At 44.9% G+C, this 21865-nt stretch overlaps 1 protein-coding gene across 2 annotated transcripts in view; it reads left to right on the top strand.

Moving 5' to 3' along the window:
• Positions 1–20644, top strand: part of LOC119395826 (low density lipoprotein receptor adapter protein 1-B) — a 30647-nt gene extending 10003 nt beyond the window's left edge. The window contains exons 4-8 of one of the 2 annotated variants that reach the window (XR_007416522.1): positions 376–526; positions 3316–3366; positions 6885–6992; positions 11620–17606; positions 17653–17665. Coding sequence is in view for 1 of the 2 variants with exons in the window: in XM_037662835.2 (XP_037518763.1) it covers positions 376–526; positions 3316–3366; positions 6885–6992; positions 11620–11781 (472 nt within the window). In the remaining variant the exon portion in view is untranslated. Of the gene's footprint in view, positions 1–375; positions 527–3315; positions 3367–6884; positions 6993–11619 lie in introns of both variants that reach the window. The other variant, XM_037662835.2, reaches the window with a different exon arrangement.
• The last annotated feature ends 1221 nt before the right edge of the window (positions 20645–21865 follow it).

Consider the following 21865-nt stretch of genomic DNA (forward strand, 5'->3'; position numbering starts at 1 on the left):
AACTTGATGCTGCAGCTTTGCGCATTGCATAAAGCCGGAAGGGACGCAGGTTCAGCGACTGTGGGCGCCGCAAAGGTAGAGTGACCTACATGGCTTGTTCGTGCTGCCAGGAACTGGACGATTTTGAAACGGAAAAAGACACACACAGGGTGAAGTGCGCTTCACCCTGTGCGTGTCTTTTTCCGTTTCAAAATCGTCCAGTTCCGGGCAGCGCGAACAAGCCATGTATTCACACGAAATAGCCCCCACAGCAGCTTTACTTAGAGTGACCTGGCAAAGCGCTGAAATCTTTTCTGTAAAGCTTTTCGGAAATCTTTTCTGTGCAATGTGTGAAGTGTGTGCTTCACATCCCGTGCATTCTGGGACGCCGTGCAGGATCTCGTTCTGCTCGGCCGATGCCAGCTTCGACCGAGTCGTGGCCTTCATTGGGACGCACAGCAACGAGGTGATGGAATGTCACGCGTTCCTCTGTGCCAAGCGAAGAGTCGCCCAGGCGGCCGCTCTCACCATCTCACAGGCCTTTCAGGTGGGTGCTCTATCGCGAATGAAAGAATGTCTTCGCGCATGTGTGCTAATCTTAGAACCTCTTAAATTGGAGGCTCTCGGGTCGTACAGAGGAGTTCTCAGTCCTTTCGGAACTGTTGTGGGTCTGTTTCGCCATAGTTTCCTAAAATTAACTAGAGGGGACTCTGGTGCTGCGATCGTTCAGCTACCATGGGAATGATGGGTAGTACACAAATTTGCCTAGTCTTCGTGCTTGCGGCTTCAAACGTACTTGTGGCTTTGTTTATTGCTGTGTTTTGGCGTTCATTTCGGATAAAAAAAATAGACCGTTGTCAACTTCGTGACCAGGTGAGCCTAAAAAAGTTAAAGTGGTCAAGTGGAACAGCTGACTTTTGCTGAACTTCGTTTTGCGTCAAAGCGGATGTAGGCGACGCGCAGCCAAACGGAGCCGAAAGAATGAAGACAAATTTATGTACTACCCATCATTCCCATGTTGGCTGAAGCGTCACGCATTGCAGCTCCCATAGACACTAGCGCCAGAGTTCCCTCTAGTAAGTATTGCAGGAAACTCATGTGTTTTGCCACTGCGTAAAGCAGGGGTCTCAAACACGCGGCCCAGCCTGCGCGTGACTGTCTTCATCCTACATATTTCTTTTTAAAGGGAGACGCAGGTCTTCTTTTTTATTTCTTTTACTATTTGGGTGAACTGAATGAAATTTAACAAACTTGTTCAATTTTTTCTGCACATTCCAAATCTTTTTGGTAGCTGGATTAGAACAAAAGATGTGCAATTTCTAAAAGCATATTTCTTACGGGGATGTCAAACACAAAAACAGAGTATGTCGCAAGACTGCCAGACAGCTGGTCTAGCCGGTGATGCTAATCTGGTTGTTTTCCACGAGCTTTGAATGCAAAATAAATAGACAAAAATATTAGTGAAATTTTTTTTTGCTGCATGCTATTTCTGATTATCGAGAATTATAATTTGGAGAACAACATTACACGAAAATAAATAGCATCACTGGTTGGACCACCTTCCTGGCAATCTTGCCACATACTTTGTTTCTGTGTTTGACAAAGCAAAGTTGCCAAAAATCCTCGTAAGAAATGTGCCTAAATATGTGTTAGAAATTGCATATCTTTTGTTCTAAAGCAGCTATTAAAAATCTACTTATAGAGATTTTGAATCTGCGGAAAAAACTGAATAAGTGTACTGTTCAATTTCATGCTTTTCACCCAATTTAAAAAAAAAAACATTTTTAAGAGCCACGTCTCCCCTGAATAAACATGTTCACGAGCTACACAGACGTGACTGGTTCCAAGCATTCTTTTTTCGTGAGGTGCCTCCATGCCGTTGCAGTCACCATGTGTTAAAACGTAACGATGGAGCAAAAACTATTATTTCAAGATCAGCGTCCAGATTTGGAGATTTCAATCATTCTAGAGAACAGTATTGATGTGGTTCTCGAAACCTGACGTCAAATACCCTTCAGAAATGGCCCGTATACGATGTCATTCTGTTCAAACTTGCTCCCCCACCTCTCTAACCCCGTCTATCTCCCCCTACTCTAGCCCAACGGGAGACTAAATTTTGTGACTGCGGCCCGCTAGCTTAGGCGATTTTGAAACCCCTGGTGTAGAGCCTGTGAGACATTGTCAATGTTTCACTGCACCTGGTGTAGTTCCTTCTCTATACCTGAATGTTTTGAAGTGTAATGTTGTTGCCGCATAGTCTTAGTCGCTTCTTCACTGTAACACCTTATTTAAGTAACTAACATTTCAGATGCCTCACTATGTTTGAGCTTATGGATTTTCACTCCCTATTATATTTGGCGCATTTTCCTGTAGGCTGGCCCAGTTATGTCAACACTTGTCTCTGCCTATTGGTGCCAGTGCGTCACTGAAGTCATTATCCGGTCACGTGTTTTTGTCGACACCCTGGACATATGGCCACTTTGGGGTGTCGGCACTATCTTCCTTGCTATAGGTGTAGTCTTTCTGTGTCGACCTGCCACCACTGCACCAGAATTATATTGAAACAATAATTACCAGGTTCACTGTAAAAGAAAATCAAGGCCAATTTCTATCGTTGTGCAGTTAGGGTAAAGGCTCACTACAACTAGGTTGAATGGGGAGCTGAAATTACTTTGTTATAACTGCTGCTTTGGTTCAACTACCGTCTACTTTCGTGGCCATCGTGGTTTGCCGGGGGTAGGTGGGAGGGTCAAGGGGCCTCCACTTTGTAGTCGATTCAGACACAACAAAGTTCCATCATCTATTGATGGTGTGACTGGAGAAGCCTGTCGCATGCATCAATTCGCTTACCACAGAAAACTTGTGATATTCATTGTTCACACAAGTGCATTTTCTACACAATGCTTTGGAAGCACTTGCTGTGATCACTTAATGGCAGTGACATTCTGCACCTGAGCTAGAGTTTGTGGGTTGGATTCCCCGCTTCCACGGCTGCATTACAGTGCAAGACAATATGCAAATGAGCTTGTGTGTCTTGATCAGATGCAGAAGATGGAAAACTCTCGGTTGTTCTCAGTTATTCTGGAGCCCTCCACAGTTGTCCTTGATAGCCTACTACGCTGTTTTGGGTTGGCTAAGCTCACAGTTTTCAATTTTCATGTGTATCTGTCCTTACGGCATTACGCATGTATTAAATTCGCTCTATTGTATAACAAGGTTCGACAGCATTACATATGAAAGCTTTTGCTTGTCTTTGTCATGTTTTCTCTTTGTGTACGTCTTATTGCTGTAGGACATTTGACATGATTAGTCTTTTTTTCCCCCCCCACAAATTAGGTGGCCTACCAAGCCTGGCAAGGTTCGCGACAAGCTGCGGCAGCCTCACAGGTACTGTGTAACGTTGCGGAGACAGACATTTGCATTTTCCATAAGTCTGCAAGATGCTTTCTGTTACGTAACAAAACAGTGCGAACTAATTTGATGCAAGGAGCAAGAAGTGAAAATGGGCGCATGCTGTGCCATGTTATTTCTTGCTCCCTTGTGTCCCACCAGTTTGTGCTGTTTCTTAGTTCATCGGCTCGCCCAAATTTTTATCCTGCTGCAGTTTGTATCTTTTGGTGGGCATTTATGAATGTCTCATCATTATTTTACTACATTTAAACCTACCTCTAACGAACCTCCATACAATGAATTTCTCAATATTACGAAGTTTTTCTATTCTCCATCATTACTCTATAGAAGCACATGTATTTGCAACCTCTATGTAACAAAGTGGCAACGGGAAACACCCTTGATATAATGAATTTTCGCTGCCGACAACCTAGGGATTTTGACCCGAATTTTGTCATTTTGGCACGAGCAGGAGCCGCATGCATCTTCTGCGGCTGCCCCATCAATGACGGAGCGCGAAGCGGCGGTGTCACGCGTGGCGCACTCAAAGCCCCGGCAAGTGAGAGTGCTCATTTGTGTGTGTGGGTGTGCGCGAGAGGGGCAAGCTTTAGGGCTTTAGGGCAGGCGGGCCTGCGCCCCTCGAGTCGGCGGTCTTGCTGCCGCGGGCACCTGCGCGGGCATTCCCTTCCCCCCTCCCTTCAAACCTCACCCAGCTCAACATCCAGCTGCTCACGGGTGCCACCACATTAACTGCGCCGACATTCTTAAAAAAAAAAAAACAACTTTTGGATTGGCAGCGCCACTCTTTGGTTGTTGCAGAAGTCCCTGAACTGCACTTCGTTAACGTGACACGAGGTGACGCCACTAAAATAAAAAGGAAAAAGAAAAAATCTTTGCTTCGCTTCTATTTCGTGCCGCATATGGAGAACGCTTTTCCCAATATTCCATGGTATTCGTGTCGTTCACTCTTCGTTTTTGATGCCATGCGTGCGTGGTTTCACTGAGCACGCATGGAGCAGCCCCTGACAACGTGCAGCTCTGCGTTTTTTTTCTTTTATGCATACAACTGTGTCGTCACTACCGAGGAGATGTCATGTTAGGCGCTGGTGGAAACTGTCTGACACTGCGATGACGACAGATCTTCGGATGTCGACTTGTCACGCGCTTTGCCATCTTGCGCTGCGCCGCGGGTTCACCGGACTGCGGCTTCCGCGATTAGCACCGGCATGGCGTCGGCTCGTTGCCAGACCCAATCTCGGAGGTCCCCGGCTGGACGATGACGGAGCAGCGTTGTATTGATGTCCTACAAACATTTGTTATTGAAAAATAATGCAGTTTTTTGCCGCGAAATAAATGTTTTGGGTGAGCACTGCCTTCAGTTTCCCTTTTGTTTAATTTGTGTGTTTCATTTCCGAGTTTTCGTCTGAAACTGCATGTTACGAAAACCTGTTTCTAATGAATTTTTCCGTGCATTTGTCAATTTCGTTATATTCAGGTTTAACTGGTACATCATTAGCGCAACTGTAAGTCAGACTTACAGGATTTGGATAGATGGAAAGTAGTGGGTGTAATGTACTACTCACCTAATTCTTGAATGTCCCTTCTCCTATAAGTACTTCAAGGGGCCCTCTAACACTTTCAAACCTTTATTTTTTTATTTGTGCATTGCGTCGACTGAAGGATCGAGAGATAGATAAAGCAATAATGGCACTCACAGGGACGCACAGTTCAGTTATTGGGTGTTCCTTATGTCAATAAAAGCTGGTGGTTCTAGACATGCTCCCGCTCATTTCATGAACATCTGTAGCCTTTTGTTTATCGCCTTCATTGCCTTGAATTTCATGTAGTACCGTATTTACTCGAATCTAAGCCGATGTAATTTTTTTTTCGAAGGAACGATGTGCGAAAGTGGGGGGGGGGGGGGGGTCGGCTTAGATTCGAGTACAATGATTAAGTTTTTTTTTCTGGCCTTGCTAATTTCGGGGGTCGGCTTAGAATCGGGGCCGACCTAGGTTCGAGTAAATATGGTAATTCAAGCTCGACGGGCATTCCTTTAAATTCAGTATAATGAGCTTGTACACTGCATCAGACTATTTTATGATGTGGTGATTCAGTACACTCATGTTCAACCACGTAGACAGCGGGACAACCGGGTTAAAGGAGCACTGACACAAAAATTTTGCACCTTGTTTTTTTTGTTGCAATAGATAGCTTATGATCCACTTATCACGGCTGCAAACCTCGTTTGCGCGAGTGCGCGACGGTTATTTATTTAGAGACGTTTTTAGAGCGCCCAGTCGCAGTTTCGGTTTCAAAGCACCGAGCTGGGCAGCACTACTTCCGGAGGACGGGTAGCCACAGCTGGCCACGTGAACACGCAAAATTGTGACGTAGGCGACGCGCGAGCGTGAGTGCGGTGGGCACCGAACCAGGTGAAGTGGCGCCAGCTATGGAGGATTAGAAACAACTAACAAACGCGTAATCTATGTCCTCCGAGCATTCGGAAGCGCCCATCTCGACTCGCTAAGCTTACAGCATCGATTATTTGACTATGGCTCTCAAAAACGGCGCCGAATCGGGACGAATACATTGCTGTCGAAGCTTAAGGACATGAATCTAAAGCAAATGGAAGCATCAGTTCGGAACTTACACGTTACAGAGCGCACGGCGGCCACTTGATAGATTCGAAGTGGACGACAACCGCTTTTGGCAGTGCTGCCATGTTTTTTTGGAGACGCGAATGCCTCGCTGGCAAAGCTTGCCGTGCAAGTTGGACAGCTCTCGCGCGTGCGGCACCGCGCCGTTGCGGCAGGCTTGCCGCTAGCGTGAGCGGGCCATAATATCTGCCAACGGGCACGACGAGCGAACAGCGGAAGAGAACACAACTAGAACACGCCAAGCCGCAGGCACGGAGGAAGAAATGGCAGGTAGCACGGCACAAGCGCAAGGGCACAACCAGCCACCAGCCAACACAAACTCGTGACGTAGGTTTGTTTACACAACCCCCGCGTTGATGTCGGCGTCGCGAAGCGCTCGCATGTCGCTCAGTCGCGCGGCATGCACTTTAAAATTGATTTTAAATATGTTCTAGGCTATATTGGCCCTTGATATTTCGTAGACGTTGTGTACGGCTCCGCATACATCTATTTAACTCATTATCTCGCCTTCGAAATTTTGTGTCAGTGCTCCTTTAAGAAATGAGCAAGTCACCAGAAAACTGAAAAACAGGTTCAGTATCTTTATCATAAAACAGTGCACACACATGAAGATTAAAAAGGAAGAAACTGACGACACGAGTGCTCGTGTCACTGCTCATGTCATCGGTTTCTTTCTTTTTCATCTTCGTGTGTGTGTGCGCTGTTTTATGATGTTCTACGAACTCGTCCAAATCGCAACTTTGCTCAGGTTCAGGGTCACAGTAGAGACCTTGATACAGCCAGTGTTGCCTACATATGTTCTGTGTGGCTATCTAACTTTGCTTAAACAGCTAGGACACCGCACTTTCATCCTTGCAGGATGCGGACAGCCAGCAGGACAACCAGCTGGAGGCCAATGGCAACAAGGAGGCCGAAAGGAAGGAGGAAGGGCGCGTGACACCGCTCATCGACCTCTCCTCAGACACGGTGCGTAGATCGTGTTGCTATGCCCTTTCCACCCACCTTCTGTCTACAAGAGAAAGGGATTGGCCTGCCCTGCATGGCATGTTGCCAACCATCGTAATTAACCGACAGTGCAACATGCGTGCAGTAACGGAGATGGGACGTAATCACGTGTTTGTCCTTCTTTGGTGTTTGCATTGCTTGTAACGCGTGCATACTCAAACGCAAAAGAAATGTTGGAGCATGCTTTGCATGTTGAAATAAATAAATAAATGTTAAATTTAATTTCTCATTTTCACTGCTTACTCGGTTATTGGCCACATGCATTAGCATGTTGCGTTTTCATAATTTTGTGGGACATTGCAATGTGCAATAACTGCATCTTAAGCAAAATGATGGAAAAGTCTGTTTTTTTTCTTCAATGATGCATCTTAATTTGATCTAAGTAAGATGAATGTTCAGGGGCAGATGAAACCTCGAAGTGATGAGAAATATTTCAACAGGCAACATCACTGGAGCAAGTATTTTGATGAGAGTACTTCTCTTTGATGAAGACATGTCCTCTTGTCAAAAACATTGCCTCCAGTGACATTTCCTGCTCTACGATTTTTCATCATTGTAAGTTAATGTGTCTTAGGATGTGAGTTTTACACTGTGTGCCTGCGGGAAATGTACTGAATGCGTGTTTCACGTTGCGCACCAATACTAGGTGTAATGCAGCTGCGAAAGGCTTTTGGGTCATACACATTCTCCACATCATGAAATGCTGATAACAAAAACTTCTTGCATGTTGTGTACGGAGGTAATAAGCTGTCTCTGGCATCTTTTTCATCTGGAAGGCTCATAACTTGCTCAAAAAAAAAAAATTGCAGATGATCCAACGTGCCTTGCATACAGCGAAACTTTGTTTCGCACCAAATCAAAGTCGTTCTTGCTCGACATGATACTTCTCTTGCTCCACTTATTATTTGTTCCTCTCTCAGGTTTTGTTGACGGCCCATCTTTGCGATGCCCGTAATGCACATTTAAACGAAACTAGCTTTATAGGGAATTCAAAGAGACAAGCTTGCTTTCTGCATCATTGCTTGGGAGTACCCTGCTGCCCCATAGAGGTGCACATGAGAAACAACACAGTTGGTATGCCAAGACAGACAGCAAAATGCATGCGCAGTGTGACGCCGCCTCCTCTAGTGATAGAGGTGGTGTGTAAGAAGCATGCGTGCAGTGCTGGTTAGTGCATCGGGCTGCTGTGTGCGTTGAAAGTTTGATTCCTCGATCAGTCTGCGACCTTTTTGGCAAAGAAGCAGCAACGGCCACTGTTGGGAAAACCTTGGGATGTCTGCAAGAAAGGCTTCACTTCAAAGTCAAAAGTTTTTTTCTGTATTGTGTTAAACACCAGCCTTCTCAAGTCAGCTGCCCGACTAAGCCACATTGACAACCTCGCAAAGCTGTTTTGTATTCGGAATGTTTCGTGCTTTTTTTTATAGTTGATGGGAGTAGGTGCTCACCCATTCCCTCTTAACAGTATGCACAGTCAAACACTTGTTGGCACTATGCATATGTAAGAGGAGCACGATGTCTAGCAGTGCTTGACACTTTGGTGGTCACGTGCTTCAAGGTTAAGGTTAAAACATGCACAATTTGACTACATTCACAATTTTAGGTGCAGCATTGCAGCTTAATGTTTCAGTGATCACAGAATAGCTAGGAGCAGCGCGCACCGGTGATGCCATTGCACGGCCAGTGTGGAAAACCATAAAAGGGGAATGATGTTGGGCTAGTTGGTGTTGCATGGTCTGAAGTGAACGACAGCGCCTACAACACGGACGAAGAGAGCACGGCAGCACGTTAGTCAACGACAAGAGGTTAGTCAGCGCTCGTGTTGTCATTCTCTCTTTGTCCGTGTCGTACGCGCTGTCGTTCACTTCAGACTATTGAAAACCACCTTGTAAACAACAGCTGGTAGGGTTGCATGGCTGCTCTTGGCCAGATTGCGTGAATGCTAGTGCCTCAAGGAAGGAGCAATTGGAGGCTAGTGTTCAACTTCAACCATCCGGCATGTCAGGTATACGTCAACTGCCGATTTTTCGGACTCCCTAGGGACCGCGAAATCGTCCGAAAAATCGGGCAGTCCGAAAAAACAAATTCATGCTTTTTTATTCCGTTTAAGTGGTCAAATCGCCACAGCCACGTCCGAAATAGCTTTAATGCCTCCCAGTACAATTATCAGGCATTTCAGTGCGCGCCCAGGCTCTCGCAAATACATTCGGTACCTGCCGCGAACCCCGCTTAACTACGTACAGTCAACCACAAAAGTTTACGGACCACGCGAGCGCGTGCCAAACTGCCTGTCAGCGCCACCTAGCGGTGCGCCATCTACCGTCGACCGCAGCGCTGGGCCGGAAATGGGTCTTATTGTTATTCACTGGCCTTACAATCTTCTAGTGCCTCGCGTCGCATTGTTAGTTCGCAGTTTTCACGCAAAGCGCTTATGTGCAGTATGACCGTCACACTTTGATAGCAGGGTCAAAGCTATCACGGCGTGCCTCGAACGGCGTGCCGTTGGGTAGGTATCACTGTGAGAGATTGCGACTGATAACAGTTATGCGGATAGACCGCGGCCGCCAAAGAGCGCGTCTCGTGAAAAAGTGAAAGGCGAAGAATATTTCTGCCCAGTCGGAAAACAGACAGGCCATCGATTAAGGAAGGGATGCGTCTCGGGCGCTGCGCTGCTGTCGATCGCCGCTGACGTAGCGGAAGTGTCGCGAAGAGGCTCTTGGCCACACGCTCGCGTGGTCCGCAAACTTTTGTGGTTGACTGTACGTGCCAACCGCCACTTTTACATCTCGTGATGAGCGCCGCTGATAACAGCAAAGCGCGGAATAGATTACGGCTATCTCGCATGAAGCGTTTCTAAACGATGACGCGGAACACAAAGACTGTGGCGGAGGAGCGGACGACTCGTCCGGCATTCCCCGATGCGTGTGCGCATATGCGCACACACATCGCCGCTGATACGCAGCATTTGCTGCCGTATCAAGCCGATCGTTTCTAGTTGTGTGCAGTACATCGCCAACTAAACTGACACCGTCACTTTACTGTTGCTGTATCGTACGCACGCATTTATCATGAAAGGGTTCGTGATGCGCACTTAGTTCTTGACCGCACACGGGCGCGGCAATGGCGAGCTGGTTTCGTCCGCGAAGGCAACGCGTCTATGCGGCGCACTTAGCGGTCTCGCACAAAGAGGCAGCAGGAATGGCGGCGCGGCGCATTTGGGCTCTCGCCTATTAAATGCGTGCAGTACGCATGCAACTGCGCTAGGCCACGTGCACTACCGAGCAGTTAACTGAAGATGCTTATCGTAAGGGTTGTCAGCGATTAAGTCGTACCGGCGCGTTTGCCAGCTGCCGCCATCACGCCTCCGTGCATTTCCGCTGCTTATCCGTAACATCGCCGCACGGCGCCGCGATAGCGGCCCCTTTGAATTTCTGGTCTGCTTCACCCCATAACGCTCCGGCATTGCGGCAAAGCTGACTTTCGGACTCTGCTACTGTCTCAAACAGATCGACTCGCAATAGCGCTGATTCGAACCTACGAGATGATAGACGCGGCAGAGGTGGGGGCTTCAAATAATGCCTTGCGGACCTGCAATTCGGGCAGAAAGTCCGAAAAATCGGACACCGAAGAGTTTCAGCGGCCGAAATTTAGGACGTTCTTATACATTGACGTCTATGGGGCTGGTGACGGTGCCGCGATAGTGTCCGAATTTTCGAGCATGTCCGGAAAATCGGGCGTCCGAAAAATCGGCAGTTGACTGTACTTAACGTGAAAGAGGTGGTTGCTTTTTGCTTAGAAGGAAAAACGATTTTTGTATGTCAGTTGTCATGATGCTCACATTTGTGAAGTTAAGAAAGTGTTCATATTTCAGTTTGGCCATGAAAGGAAGCCTTACTTTGTTCTTTATTTTCCATTTTATTAAATATATTGAGGTTCAGTTATGCATTCTGAAAAAATCGAAATTCGTGCAGTTCTGATTAGAATTGCAAAGTCAGGCTACCTTCTGTCTGCGATATTAAACGCAGTCTTGTAGTTGGGCTTCAGAATCTTAACTCTCTTGTTGCGATAGCAATTACCATATGGACAACCTCGGCAGGTTTTTCCCATCGCTTTCGCCATCAGCACCGCCATAATGTTCCATATAAAGTCCAAATCAATAACATCACTTCACACATTGTATGTTCTATGTGCAAAAGCATGCGAAGGCTTCCGTCGACCGCTACTCCAGCAGAAAGGAAATACCCCACCCATCCTTTTACTAAAGGTGCACGGAGAGGGAGAAGCCAGAGGAAGGGTCACATACCTCCGGGACGAAATGCGTACTTTGACATACAGGGCATGGTCGTGTGCATCTGTAACGAGGATCAGCAGATGACTCGTAGCTTTGTACATGTTGTGCTCTTATCGCAGAATTTACATTGAAGGCCGTGGATAGCACGAAGGTCACTTTGCTCACTGCAGCGGCCGCATTTCCTAAAGGAGGAAGCTGCTAGTCTTTTTTTCGTATATATAACATTACAATTTGTTGCTATCGAATTGATTACTTGACCTTTGCAGCGAAACTCTGACGTTTTTTCTTTTGCTCTTGCAGGAAATGGAGGCTGCCTTTGGACGCCTAGGTGCCAGCCCGCCCCTCTTCTCGAGTGGCCTGAAGCCTCAGGAGGAGGAAGAGCTGAGGCAGTTTGTGGCTTCAGGCGCTTGCAGTCGCGAAGCAGGTCTGCTCGACCGCGAGGACGACCTCTTGTCACTCTGAACGAGAGCCACGCAACGGCGGTGCGACCCCTGTGCAACTCTGGTGCAACACTAGCATGCAGCGGGTTTACCACGTGCATTTGCAAATGCCTGCCACGGTGGATTTGGTGTCTGGATCAATCGACAGCGAGTGGCAGAATCTTCGATAGGGACTGCAGTGTTGTGAAATGTTGCGTGTATAAGTTGTGAAGTGTGTCGGCCTTATTCTGGTCTGTGACAAGGTGGTACAAGGCTGAAAAAAAGAAGTGCAGCGTCCTGCTAGAGGGCGCTAGTGTGCGTGTGAACACCACGCCATTGTGCGTAGTGAGAAATGTGCCACAGCTGACCAGTTCACTGGAGCTCTATTTCTGTGAGTACAACCCTACATTAATGGCTGCCAAGCTTCTGGCCATCATAATTGCCTTGACATGTTCTCAAGTCTCTTTGGCGACCGTAATGAAGACCAGCAGTAACCTTGCAGAGTGAAGGATTGCGCAAACGAAATGCAACAGCCACGTAGATGTGCTGTCGACGTCTACTGTTTCTCCTGTTGTGCCATTTACAATGTAGGCTATTGATAACATCACTGAACCTTGTATGAACCAATGGAATTACTGATTGTTCATTTGGCACTAGGATAGAAGTTTAAGCACTAAGGCGGTGGGAACAATGGCTCTTGTTTTGCGAACGAAACGTTCGTGCTGCTTCAAGTGCAGAGCGTTGAGGGGCAGGGTATTCACACTGACAAAGACAACGTCGTAGCCTTTGCTTGCCGTGTCGCCAATCTCTACCAGCGGTGCTCAAATTGGCAGCAGCGATTCAAGTGATGCAGAGCAAGCAAAACTGATGTTGTGATTGGACTTTGCAATGTGGAAAACAGACGGGAGTAGGAAAGGAGACGGGGACAGTGATTGTAATATCACTCTGCTCCAACATGGGATGAAAAAAAAAGGATTGCTTGTTGCACACTCTGGTTGAGGCAGTCTCTCTACAGCATTTTTTCTAAGACTGTCTGCTGTGTGAAGCGTAGGTAACTTCCTTGCACACCATTTGCTTTCAACATTTCAACAAGACTGTTTGTTGGCCGAGTTGGTACTTGCTTAGTGACATATTTTAGCCGCGAGAGAGCACATACACAAAGCAAAGAAACACACGACGGACGCCCGTCCTGTCGTTGTGTGTTTCTTTGCTTTGTGTATGTGCTCTTTCGCGGCTAAAATATGTCATTCAACATTTCAGTTCCTTCTATCCCTGCCATTTCTCAACCATTAAAAAAAAATAAAATCTCTCAGAATGTTCTCAGGACAGTACTTTATAAATTTCAGTGCAGAACGAATGTTTCTTTTCTAGCTTTGTTTGTGTATAATGTTTCTGCAAATAGCCAATTTTTTAAAGAGATGTGCAAATTCCTTTTCTCGAGGTCAAATATTTACGGAATAGTGCCAGAAGCAGTTCAAACGGTGTCGTATATCAAATACTTTGTAAATAGACTTTGAATAATGAAAGGCCATTTTTACAATGAATAAAAAGTGTTCACGCCATAGTATTAATAATCTTAACGTTAACACCATGAATGGAGCATCAGGAACTTATTCGAATAAGTAGGTATTTTGCCATACAAAACCATTCAAAGCACACATTGCTGTTTATTTTCGTGCACTTGTCATTCTGAGATATTCTTAGAACTACGAGAAAAATATTCATACTTGCGTGTAGCGGATATTCAAAATTATTCACACCCTCCCACACTTTTTTTGTTTTCATAACTCAAGTTTCTCACTTGTCCCATAGCTAATGGCACCTAAGCTTGATTGCTGTAAAACACTGTAACCCCTCTGTAGAGAACAATTGGTTTGAGCTTGCCGACGAGCATCAGAGGTAAATTCGGGCGGCTGGTCAGTTTGGCACATTTCAGGCATGTGTGCGTTGCTGTTTGGTGTTTAAGCCAAGATTTGGTGTTTAAGCCAAGGATGTGGTACTACCGCTAGTTGGCCTTTTCTACAGGCCGTGCCACCATTGCCACGTGTGCACAGTGAACGGTGTCTCAAAGTGCCTCATTTTTTTCTGACGGCTCGGCGTAGCAGGCCCTGGGCTTCACGTGCATTGTACATAGCACTTGCATTTGAAAAAGTCTGAAGGTGTTTCCATGTTTGCTACTTTAGGTAGCAGTCATCCAACACGTGAGTTAGTGTCGAGTGCAAGTGATGCTGTTGTTGAAGAAAGACGGAGGATTCAATCCTCCTTTGTTGTTAAGCATCGGAAATGCTGAGGTATCGTACTTTCTCTTTTTTTCTTAACTCTGCGAAATCTCTTTGTATACTTCACATGCACCAATCTTTTTGCCCTCTAGAAGACGGTTGTTCTCACTGACAGCAGAGGCCGTACAGGAAGGCCCGATCTTAAAGGGAACACCTGCTGATTGTTCGGCGATCGGTTAAAGCTAAAAGATAAGACGTGAATGGCTGTGAACAATTGTTTTATACAGAAATACCAGCCTCGTGGATCATGTCAGCTATTTTATTTATAAGGTCAAAAAGGTGTTGTGGTTATCCTGGCATCATTGCCCGCTAGTGTTCTTTGTAAGAGCGGGCTATGCTGTGCATGCATTCACACATTATGGCAGAGCCTTGTTAGTGCTAACAGTTTGGCAGTGTGAGCACTAGCTTCACTACGTCTCCTCTATTGTGCATATCACTGTTGGTGACGATTGATGCGAGGCTTACCGAGTGTTCCTTGTCGCTTCGGTAAGGTGCCTCGGGTTTCCTGGGACAAATTTCGACGCTCAACTGAACGAGGGCCGTGCAAAGAGTGAAGGTAGTAGTTGATCCAGCCAAGTCTGTAGTATCTAATAGAGGCCATACATGGTGCCCAAGTAGTACTTAATGTGGATAGGCCTCGTAGTGGTACCAGTGGTATCAGTACTGCCAAACTGTAGCTTCTCTCGGCACAGCCTAGCCTGCTAAGCCCTTACTGTAAGCAGCACACTGGCTGTTGTGAAAGCACTCTAAGATCCTGGAAGCATTGTCACCATGGATGGCATCGGTTGGCATCTGTCGTACATTCCGTCTTGTCAGGCTAAAGCCCAATGTCCGCCAAAGGGCGACAGTCAAAACATTATCCTAAACAAAGTGTCTTTTGCTTTACCGCACGTTTGTGCTCGTGCGTGCCTAAGAGGCAGTTTTTGTTTTTCTCCCTGTGTTTTCTTACTTTGTATTCGAGACATGTGGTTGTGTTGTTATTGGCACATCCACTGCTAGCCCATGTGTTTTTCTCTCCCGGTTGTTTTTAAGGTTGTGTTGTTGGCGCTGTTGTTTTTTCTACCAAGTCGTATAAGCATTTCGTAACTGTGAACATTGTATAGTGGCGCGTAACTGTTTGTGTGTTTGTGTTGATCATTGATATTGATTGTTCTTACCCTGCAATGGCCAAGATGTTTCTTGCGATGTTGAGGCAAAGTTTAAGAGTGTTCATCCTTCTGGAATGCCAACGCGCAAACGTGCGACATCCATTGATGGCCACTACTAGTGCTGAGGTTCATTCTTGGCATAGTGCTGATAACACTGAGGGGTGCAAGCCCATGCTAGAAATTCTGGGTTATTCTTGTTTGGACAGTATCCACGTTATGAAGAAAAAGGACCGTGACTTCCGAGCAACCACTGAATCCTGGGACGTAGAAGCGCTACGTCATTGGCGTTTGCTCACGAGCTGGAATCGAGGTGCAATCCTCAAAGCCACTACGCCTTGTCCTCAAGTGTTTTGAAGGTCACGTGTGTGTCCTTGAGGATAGCACTAACTGTTATCAGCAGGTGGCCTGGATGATAGTGGCCCACCCCTGCGTGTTGGTGTTTAACCACAGACCTGAGCTTTCTGCGTGCTGTCTCTACCACGTCACCTACGACGAGCGGCAAGCCAGTTCGTCTCCCTAACAACGTTCATTGCGCATCTTGCATTTGATTCTGCTGCTGAATGCTCTTTGTATTCGTTGTTGATGGCATCGGGGGAACAAGAGTACTAGAACGTGGCGCTGCTCACAGTGATGCCTGTATTTTGAATATGTATAACACTTAGTTTTGATATCGAGATTTCACGCAATGCAAGTGCAGAGCCAGAGATTTTTACCTTGTTCTAGCATCAGAGCTGTTTGGAAGTGTCCCTCGCGTGAAGAGGCTTTCAAAGTCTGGGACCCTTGAGGGCACTACATGTTTGAGCAAGAGAGCGTTTATTCACCGTTGGATGGTCTGTACATTGCTCAGAAGAATATTGTCTCGTGGCTGCCTGTAAAAGTATTGTAGTGCATGCGCTGAACAGTATATGGTTTATTTCCTGCTATGACTATTACCTTCGTCTACATGCGCGACTGATATCACTTTTGCAGTCTGGCTGTAATGTCCTATTAGTGTTTGGTCGGTTCGCGATGAAAGTTGTGGTGTGGAGCAGGAAGATGCTGTTTTGTTTGGTTAGGTACAGAGTTTAGTGGTTATGCTTGCAGGCTGTAAAATTTAATAGAATTTTATGCAATGTTTGCTCTGTATATGACTTTCTTTTGATGATAACAAATGTTACCAGCATCTGAACATCGTAGTCTTCTTACCATGATTCACCTTCACATTTCAGAGTAAGCATCTTGTCTACAAAGTCCTTACCACTCAACTGCCCTATTAACTTTTGCAAAAGACCGTACGTCACATGTAGGCTACTGCAAATGTAGAGCTCTGTCATCTTAATGCTGCATCAGCCTGGCATAATTGCCATTTTCACGTGACAAACGAAAGCCAGTGATTGCAGCATTTTCGCTGATGGTCATGCATGGACGTTAACATTAATTCAGTTTTCCAAAACGAGAATCAGTTGTACAGACCATGTGTTCAGGATTTTAGAAGCGAAAATGTGTCAAGTTTGATGACGTGAGGCATCGTTAGCTCGTTTTATTTTGCCAAGATATACAAAGTATTTTGCGTTAGTTTACACTCAACACGGGTTGAGTCAAAGTGAGGCTAGGTGCAAAGTTAGGTGTCTAATGTCGTCTACGGCGAGTGCAATGCTGTTGCATGTCACGATATATGCATGCATGCCTTGAAATTTTTTTATGCACAGTTCTATAAGAAAGGTATCATGCACATTTTTTTTTGTAGTAAAGGAGTAAAAACATGGCACCGATGCATGCGTTTGCTCATTTATCAGGACACTGAATATGACACAGAGTTACGCGTAAGCGCTAATTCACTTTTTTGTTTCACTTGGCGATGTCAGACTCGTGAGTGAGCGGTGATAAACTATAAATGTTGAATTATAGAAATACAGGTAATGTAGGACCACTTTAATGTTGCCTCGCAAGTCTTCGGCGACACGATAGATTTTGATTAGATCTTCCTGCTACTAGTTGATAGTTATTGATTATCGTGGGCAACATGTCGTAAATTCTAAAGGAGCCAAAGATGGGCTCAGTGAGCTTTGACGACTTTTTTTTGTACAAATGTTAATGTCAGCTGGAAAGAACACTTTAGAATTATAACGTACCGGAATTTTGATTCTTCATTTTATTCATTAATTCAAGGAAGACTTGCAGGAAAAGCCTGGGTGACAGGCTCGAAGAAAAATTCAAATTTTTCTCCTCCCCATTAGCAACACTCTCCTTTTTTTTTTGTCCACCTAATAACTACACTATTAGATACTATTAAGAAAAGACACGCACACAGTGCATTTTTTAGCGTACATTTGAGCGTGACCAATCTCCAAAGTAATCTTAATTTATTGGTTTTATTCCTCCATTTTGGAAAAAAGGAAAAGTAGGTTGAAGCGATCTAGATAGAAATGAGCATAGCGCATGTTGATACCTGCGATGTTGATGTCTGCGATGTTGATACCAGTGTATCCTGGGAATATTTTAATGCAGATTGATGTCTGCGTGCTTCGTGTTTTAAGTGTGCAGTGCTGTTGGTAACACAGTGGCCAAACCGTTTATAACATGAAATATGCATATGACTTCTCTGGAGCAGGCCTGTGTTGGGGAAGCTCATTCGATGAGGTGGAAATGAATGCGCAAGAAGAGGGGTCGTCAAGAGACTAACAACGGCTTCTTGGTCATTGTGCAATCCAATCCAGTCGTTAATCCAGCGCAAGAAGCTCTTGTAGTGTTCTTTTCTTTGTCCCAGTCGTCCTTGTGTTGCAAGCAGTGTGCAAAAAGGAGGGAAAGAGAGGGTGCTTATACAGGAAAAAAAGGAAGGGAAAGTTGAGGAAGGAAGAATGATAGTTACTAAATAGACTATTAAACGTGATGATGTTAACAAATGTGCAGTTACCTTGCATACAGGGGTGCGGTCACGCGAGCATCTTGCCTTACAAACATTTGCCTGCGCTCTTGTTATTGGCCAGTGCTAGGAAAAAAACCAAATTGAACACTGCCTACCCAGTGACACAGTAGTGAAAGAGAACATTTGGAAAGTGAGTTGCTTGTGTGATCTCTCCCCACATCTCCAGTCTGGCCTATCCTCGGCAGCACTCAAGGCCAGCCGTTCAAGTAGCCCAAGGGCATAAACATTGACGTATATTCTGTGTGCTGACGGTCCAAATGGAATTGCTTAAAAGGTTATGTAGGTTGAAAGTGTTGCTGTTAGTCAAGCAAACGTATAATTTTCCATACAGTTGTGTGCGGCTTGTTGCAATTATCAAAATGAAGACCATTTATTCTATTGTTGCGGGGAGTGCGCAATTGGTTTCAGCTTTAATAGCACTAGATATATAATGACCTTCAGAGTATCACTAATGCATAGATTGTTTACCTAGCATGCCATGTCAGGCACTTTTGGCTAAAGACATCCTGGAGTAGCATTGGTTTATTTTCACATTCATGTTTACTGAGAGTGGACCACTACTATACCATTTTTGATGACATTCTTTCCCATTGCTTAATGAGCTGTGAAAGTATTTGCACGTGCAATGAAGAGTTTCCATTATACTGAATACTTTATCTGGATCTGATGTGGCTGTTCTTTGTTTTCACTAGTGACGAAAATTTTCATTCTACGCATTTAACATTTCTGTAGCATTACTGTTGTGTGTGTCTGGATGTTTACTCGTGTGTGAGGAGCTGCGCTGATGTGATAAAAAAAAAAAACATCTTTATCCGTATTCGTGTTGCGAAGACCAGCCTAATGAGCTTCGTAGTCCGGTTGGCATTTTAACTGGTCTGTAAACTATGTTTTCAATCTTTTTCTTTCTTCTATGGGTAAACGTGCACCTTTCTGACGCATTTTCTTTAGTTAAAAGAGCTTCATTATACATAAAGTATGGATTCGCATGTATGAGGGCATAATGTTGCATTTATTAATACTGCGGTCAAGAAGCAGTGATATGCATGTCTACTGTTTTTCTTTTTTTTCAACTGGGCCTGCCTTCATTATTGTACTCATCGGCCATTGGCACCAAAAGGATACGGTCGTAAAAAAACACGACAGTGCTAGCAATGCGGTTAACACTTGATGCAGCCAGTTTTTGTGGATTCCTAATCTTTGAAATCCCCAATCGTACACAAATAACCCTTTCCAGGAAACAAGGTGCTTCACAAATCGGAACTTAACCGCATAGACCATAAGGCAGTCTGCATGCCTATGTGCTGTGAAATATGGTGCCCATATTGCTTTCCATAGTCAGACTGACCCATAAACGGAACAGTGAGTTCACAACTAAGAACTTGTTTATAGTATTGTAACACGCTTGTTCTTGTTACGTTCAGCACAGTTAAGTGCACGCTACAGCCCTCTGAATCTCGCTTTGTACTTGCTCCTTATAAAATGCTGTCTTCTGTTGGTGATCTGAAAATGAAGTGCATCTCTTACTTGGTTGTGAAAATAGGATGAGTTCTTCATAGTAAGAGGAGGTGAGGTCAGCCGTAGTTTGAATAAAGGACAGATGTTTGGCACACGCTGAATGTGAACAATTCTCATTCACTTTGCTGCCGAACAATGTTACAAATGATCTTTTCTACTCAAACATACCGAACATCATGTGTTTGCATAACCCTGTGAGCCCATTTCCACAGCTTCGAGTTTCATCGCTACCCCTGCCGTTTGTTGCACATTGTTTAATGCCTCATTCACACAGCTGTCAAATGTTCAGCCATGTAGCCATCACCATGCTGGCATGTATCAACAAGAAAACGTTTTCTCATCAGTTTCTACCCAGAAATGACATGCCGGTAGTGTTGCCTGGCACTATTAACTTAGCCGGCATCCCAATTCTAAAGAGAAAGCAGCAAGACGCTGTTTCATGACCGACGTTGACATTGTGATATTGACGTGACTGAGCATTTGATGGCTGTGTGAATGAGGACTGAGAGAGATGTATAGTGCATTTTAACGTTGGTGGCTGCATTTGAACCGAGCGATAATGCGCAGAACTACCATGGTAGCTTTGGGAAACAGTGGTCCCCAGTGATGTGCATGCAGTCTGCCCTGTTACAAATGAACACTGCATGCAAAAGCTGCTGTAATCTTGATGGTATTCAGGGAGTAGCGTCACGAACTCTGCTCTCCCGTTAAAGTAAGTTGCTCACATTTACCACATCTAAAATTCTTTATTGCTGTGCTCTGTTCAAGTGATAGATTCACCTGCTCCTTAATGTAATTGCTTTTTTTTTCATGCTGCTGTGTAAAAGAACATTTGCCAGAACTCTATCAGTTCTTTGCATTTAGTACTTTCTTTTACCGATGTTTGTTTGTCCTTGTTATTATGCTTTATGCCCGAGTGATTTGAGTGCTAATTGTAAAAGCACTGCGGGTGGTGCACCCTGGTTACTGGCGGTTTTTCCGCGTGATTTGTTTTGCCATCGAGGTCTGAAAGGCTGAAGATCTGTCTTTTTTTTTAAATAAAGGCTGAAAAATCTCATGCCAACTGTGTACTGTCTGCGTATTGCTTCAGAACATAATTTGCCTGTGTGGTTATTTAATTTACTCATACCAGAGTATAGCCTTTACAAAATAAAACTGTTTTACCTGTTATGACACGTGGAGGAGCCCAGGAACGTAGGAAATTCTGAGGAAACTGGAGGCTCGAAGTGAGAAATAGTCGTTGAGCAAAGAAGATTACTGGAGCTAATGATCCACTTATGACAGTTGTAGATACGAAGACTCGTTAAGGAATGTCACTAAAGCCAACAACTCTGGGCAGACTCCTTGTTGACACGTTTGCCCCTAACAGCATGCTTTGTTCATAAGTGGAGGAGGCCACCCGGGTTTAAAGCAAACAAGCAAGATTTCGAAGTGTATAAGTGAGAAAACATTGAATCTGCTGATTTGTAATGGCGTGTAAACCACTCTACTGTTTGTACTATGGTCAGGATCTCACTTTTATCCCAGCTCATACTGGCTATCACTAGTTGAAGTGGTCAAAGTTCCAATTGTAAACCAAATGGGAATTACTCCAGTTTTGTACGAAAAAATGGGAAAGCTTATAAAGCCAACGAAAGCACAAGGGAAGTTGCTTGTTGTCTTAATCATATTGAACTGTAAAAACTATCAGATAAAACAAAGTGGACGAAACAACTTAGCCCCGGTGAAGCCGAACCCACACTCTCCACATTATGCATGTGGTGCACAACAGGTTGTGCTAAAGCTGCTCCTCCATCCGCTTAAGTATTTGTGTATGTGCAGAAAATTCAACCCTGGGTTTCTGGTCACTTCCATCTTCCATTATCTTGCAAGAGCTGCGCCTCGAAACCACAAATACCCCCTATGCTCTCCTTAGCTTCATCATCTCTTGGCTTTACGTGGTTGGTTGCCATTTGGTATGTTGCAGCAAGTGAGTTGACTGTCGCATTGCATCAGAGGAATGCACATATGTGACTTGTCTTTGATCTTTGGCTTAACCCTGCACATTCACAGGAGAGGATGCGTAGTTGAAATGATGCTTTATTCATGTTGTCTGTAAGTAGAGAGCACAAACAGAAATGTTCTTCTTTTATGTTTCACTTAGATTATAATTCTTAAAGTATGAGGTCTATACATGCATCTTGTTGCATAGTATGAATGAGAAATAAGGGAAACCAAGGGGCTACGACTTAAAAATTTTTTTCAGTATAAGTAATATTTACTGTTTATTGTGGCTCCATC

Source organism: Rhipicephalus sanguineus, chromosome 6 (genome assembly GCF_013339695.2).
Source record: "Rhipicephalus sanguineus isolate Rsan-2018 chromosome 6, BIME_Rsan_1.4, whole genome shotgun sequence".
Classification (NCBI taxonomy): domain Eukaryota; kingdom Metazoa; phylum Arthropoda; class Arachnida; order Ixodida; family Ixodidae; genus Rhipicephalus; species Rhipicephalus sanguineus.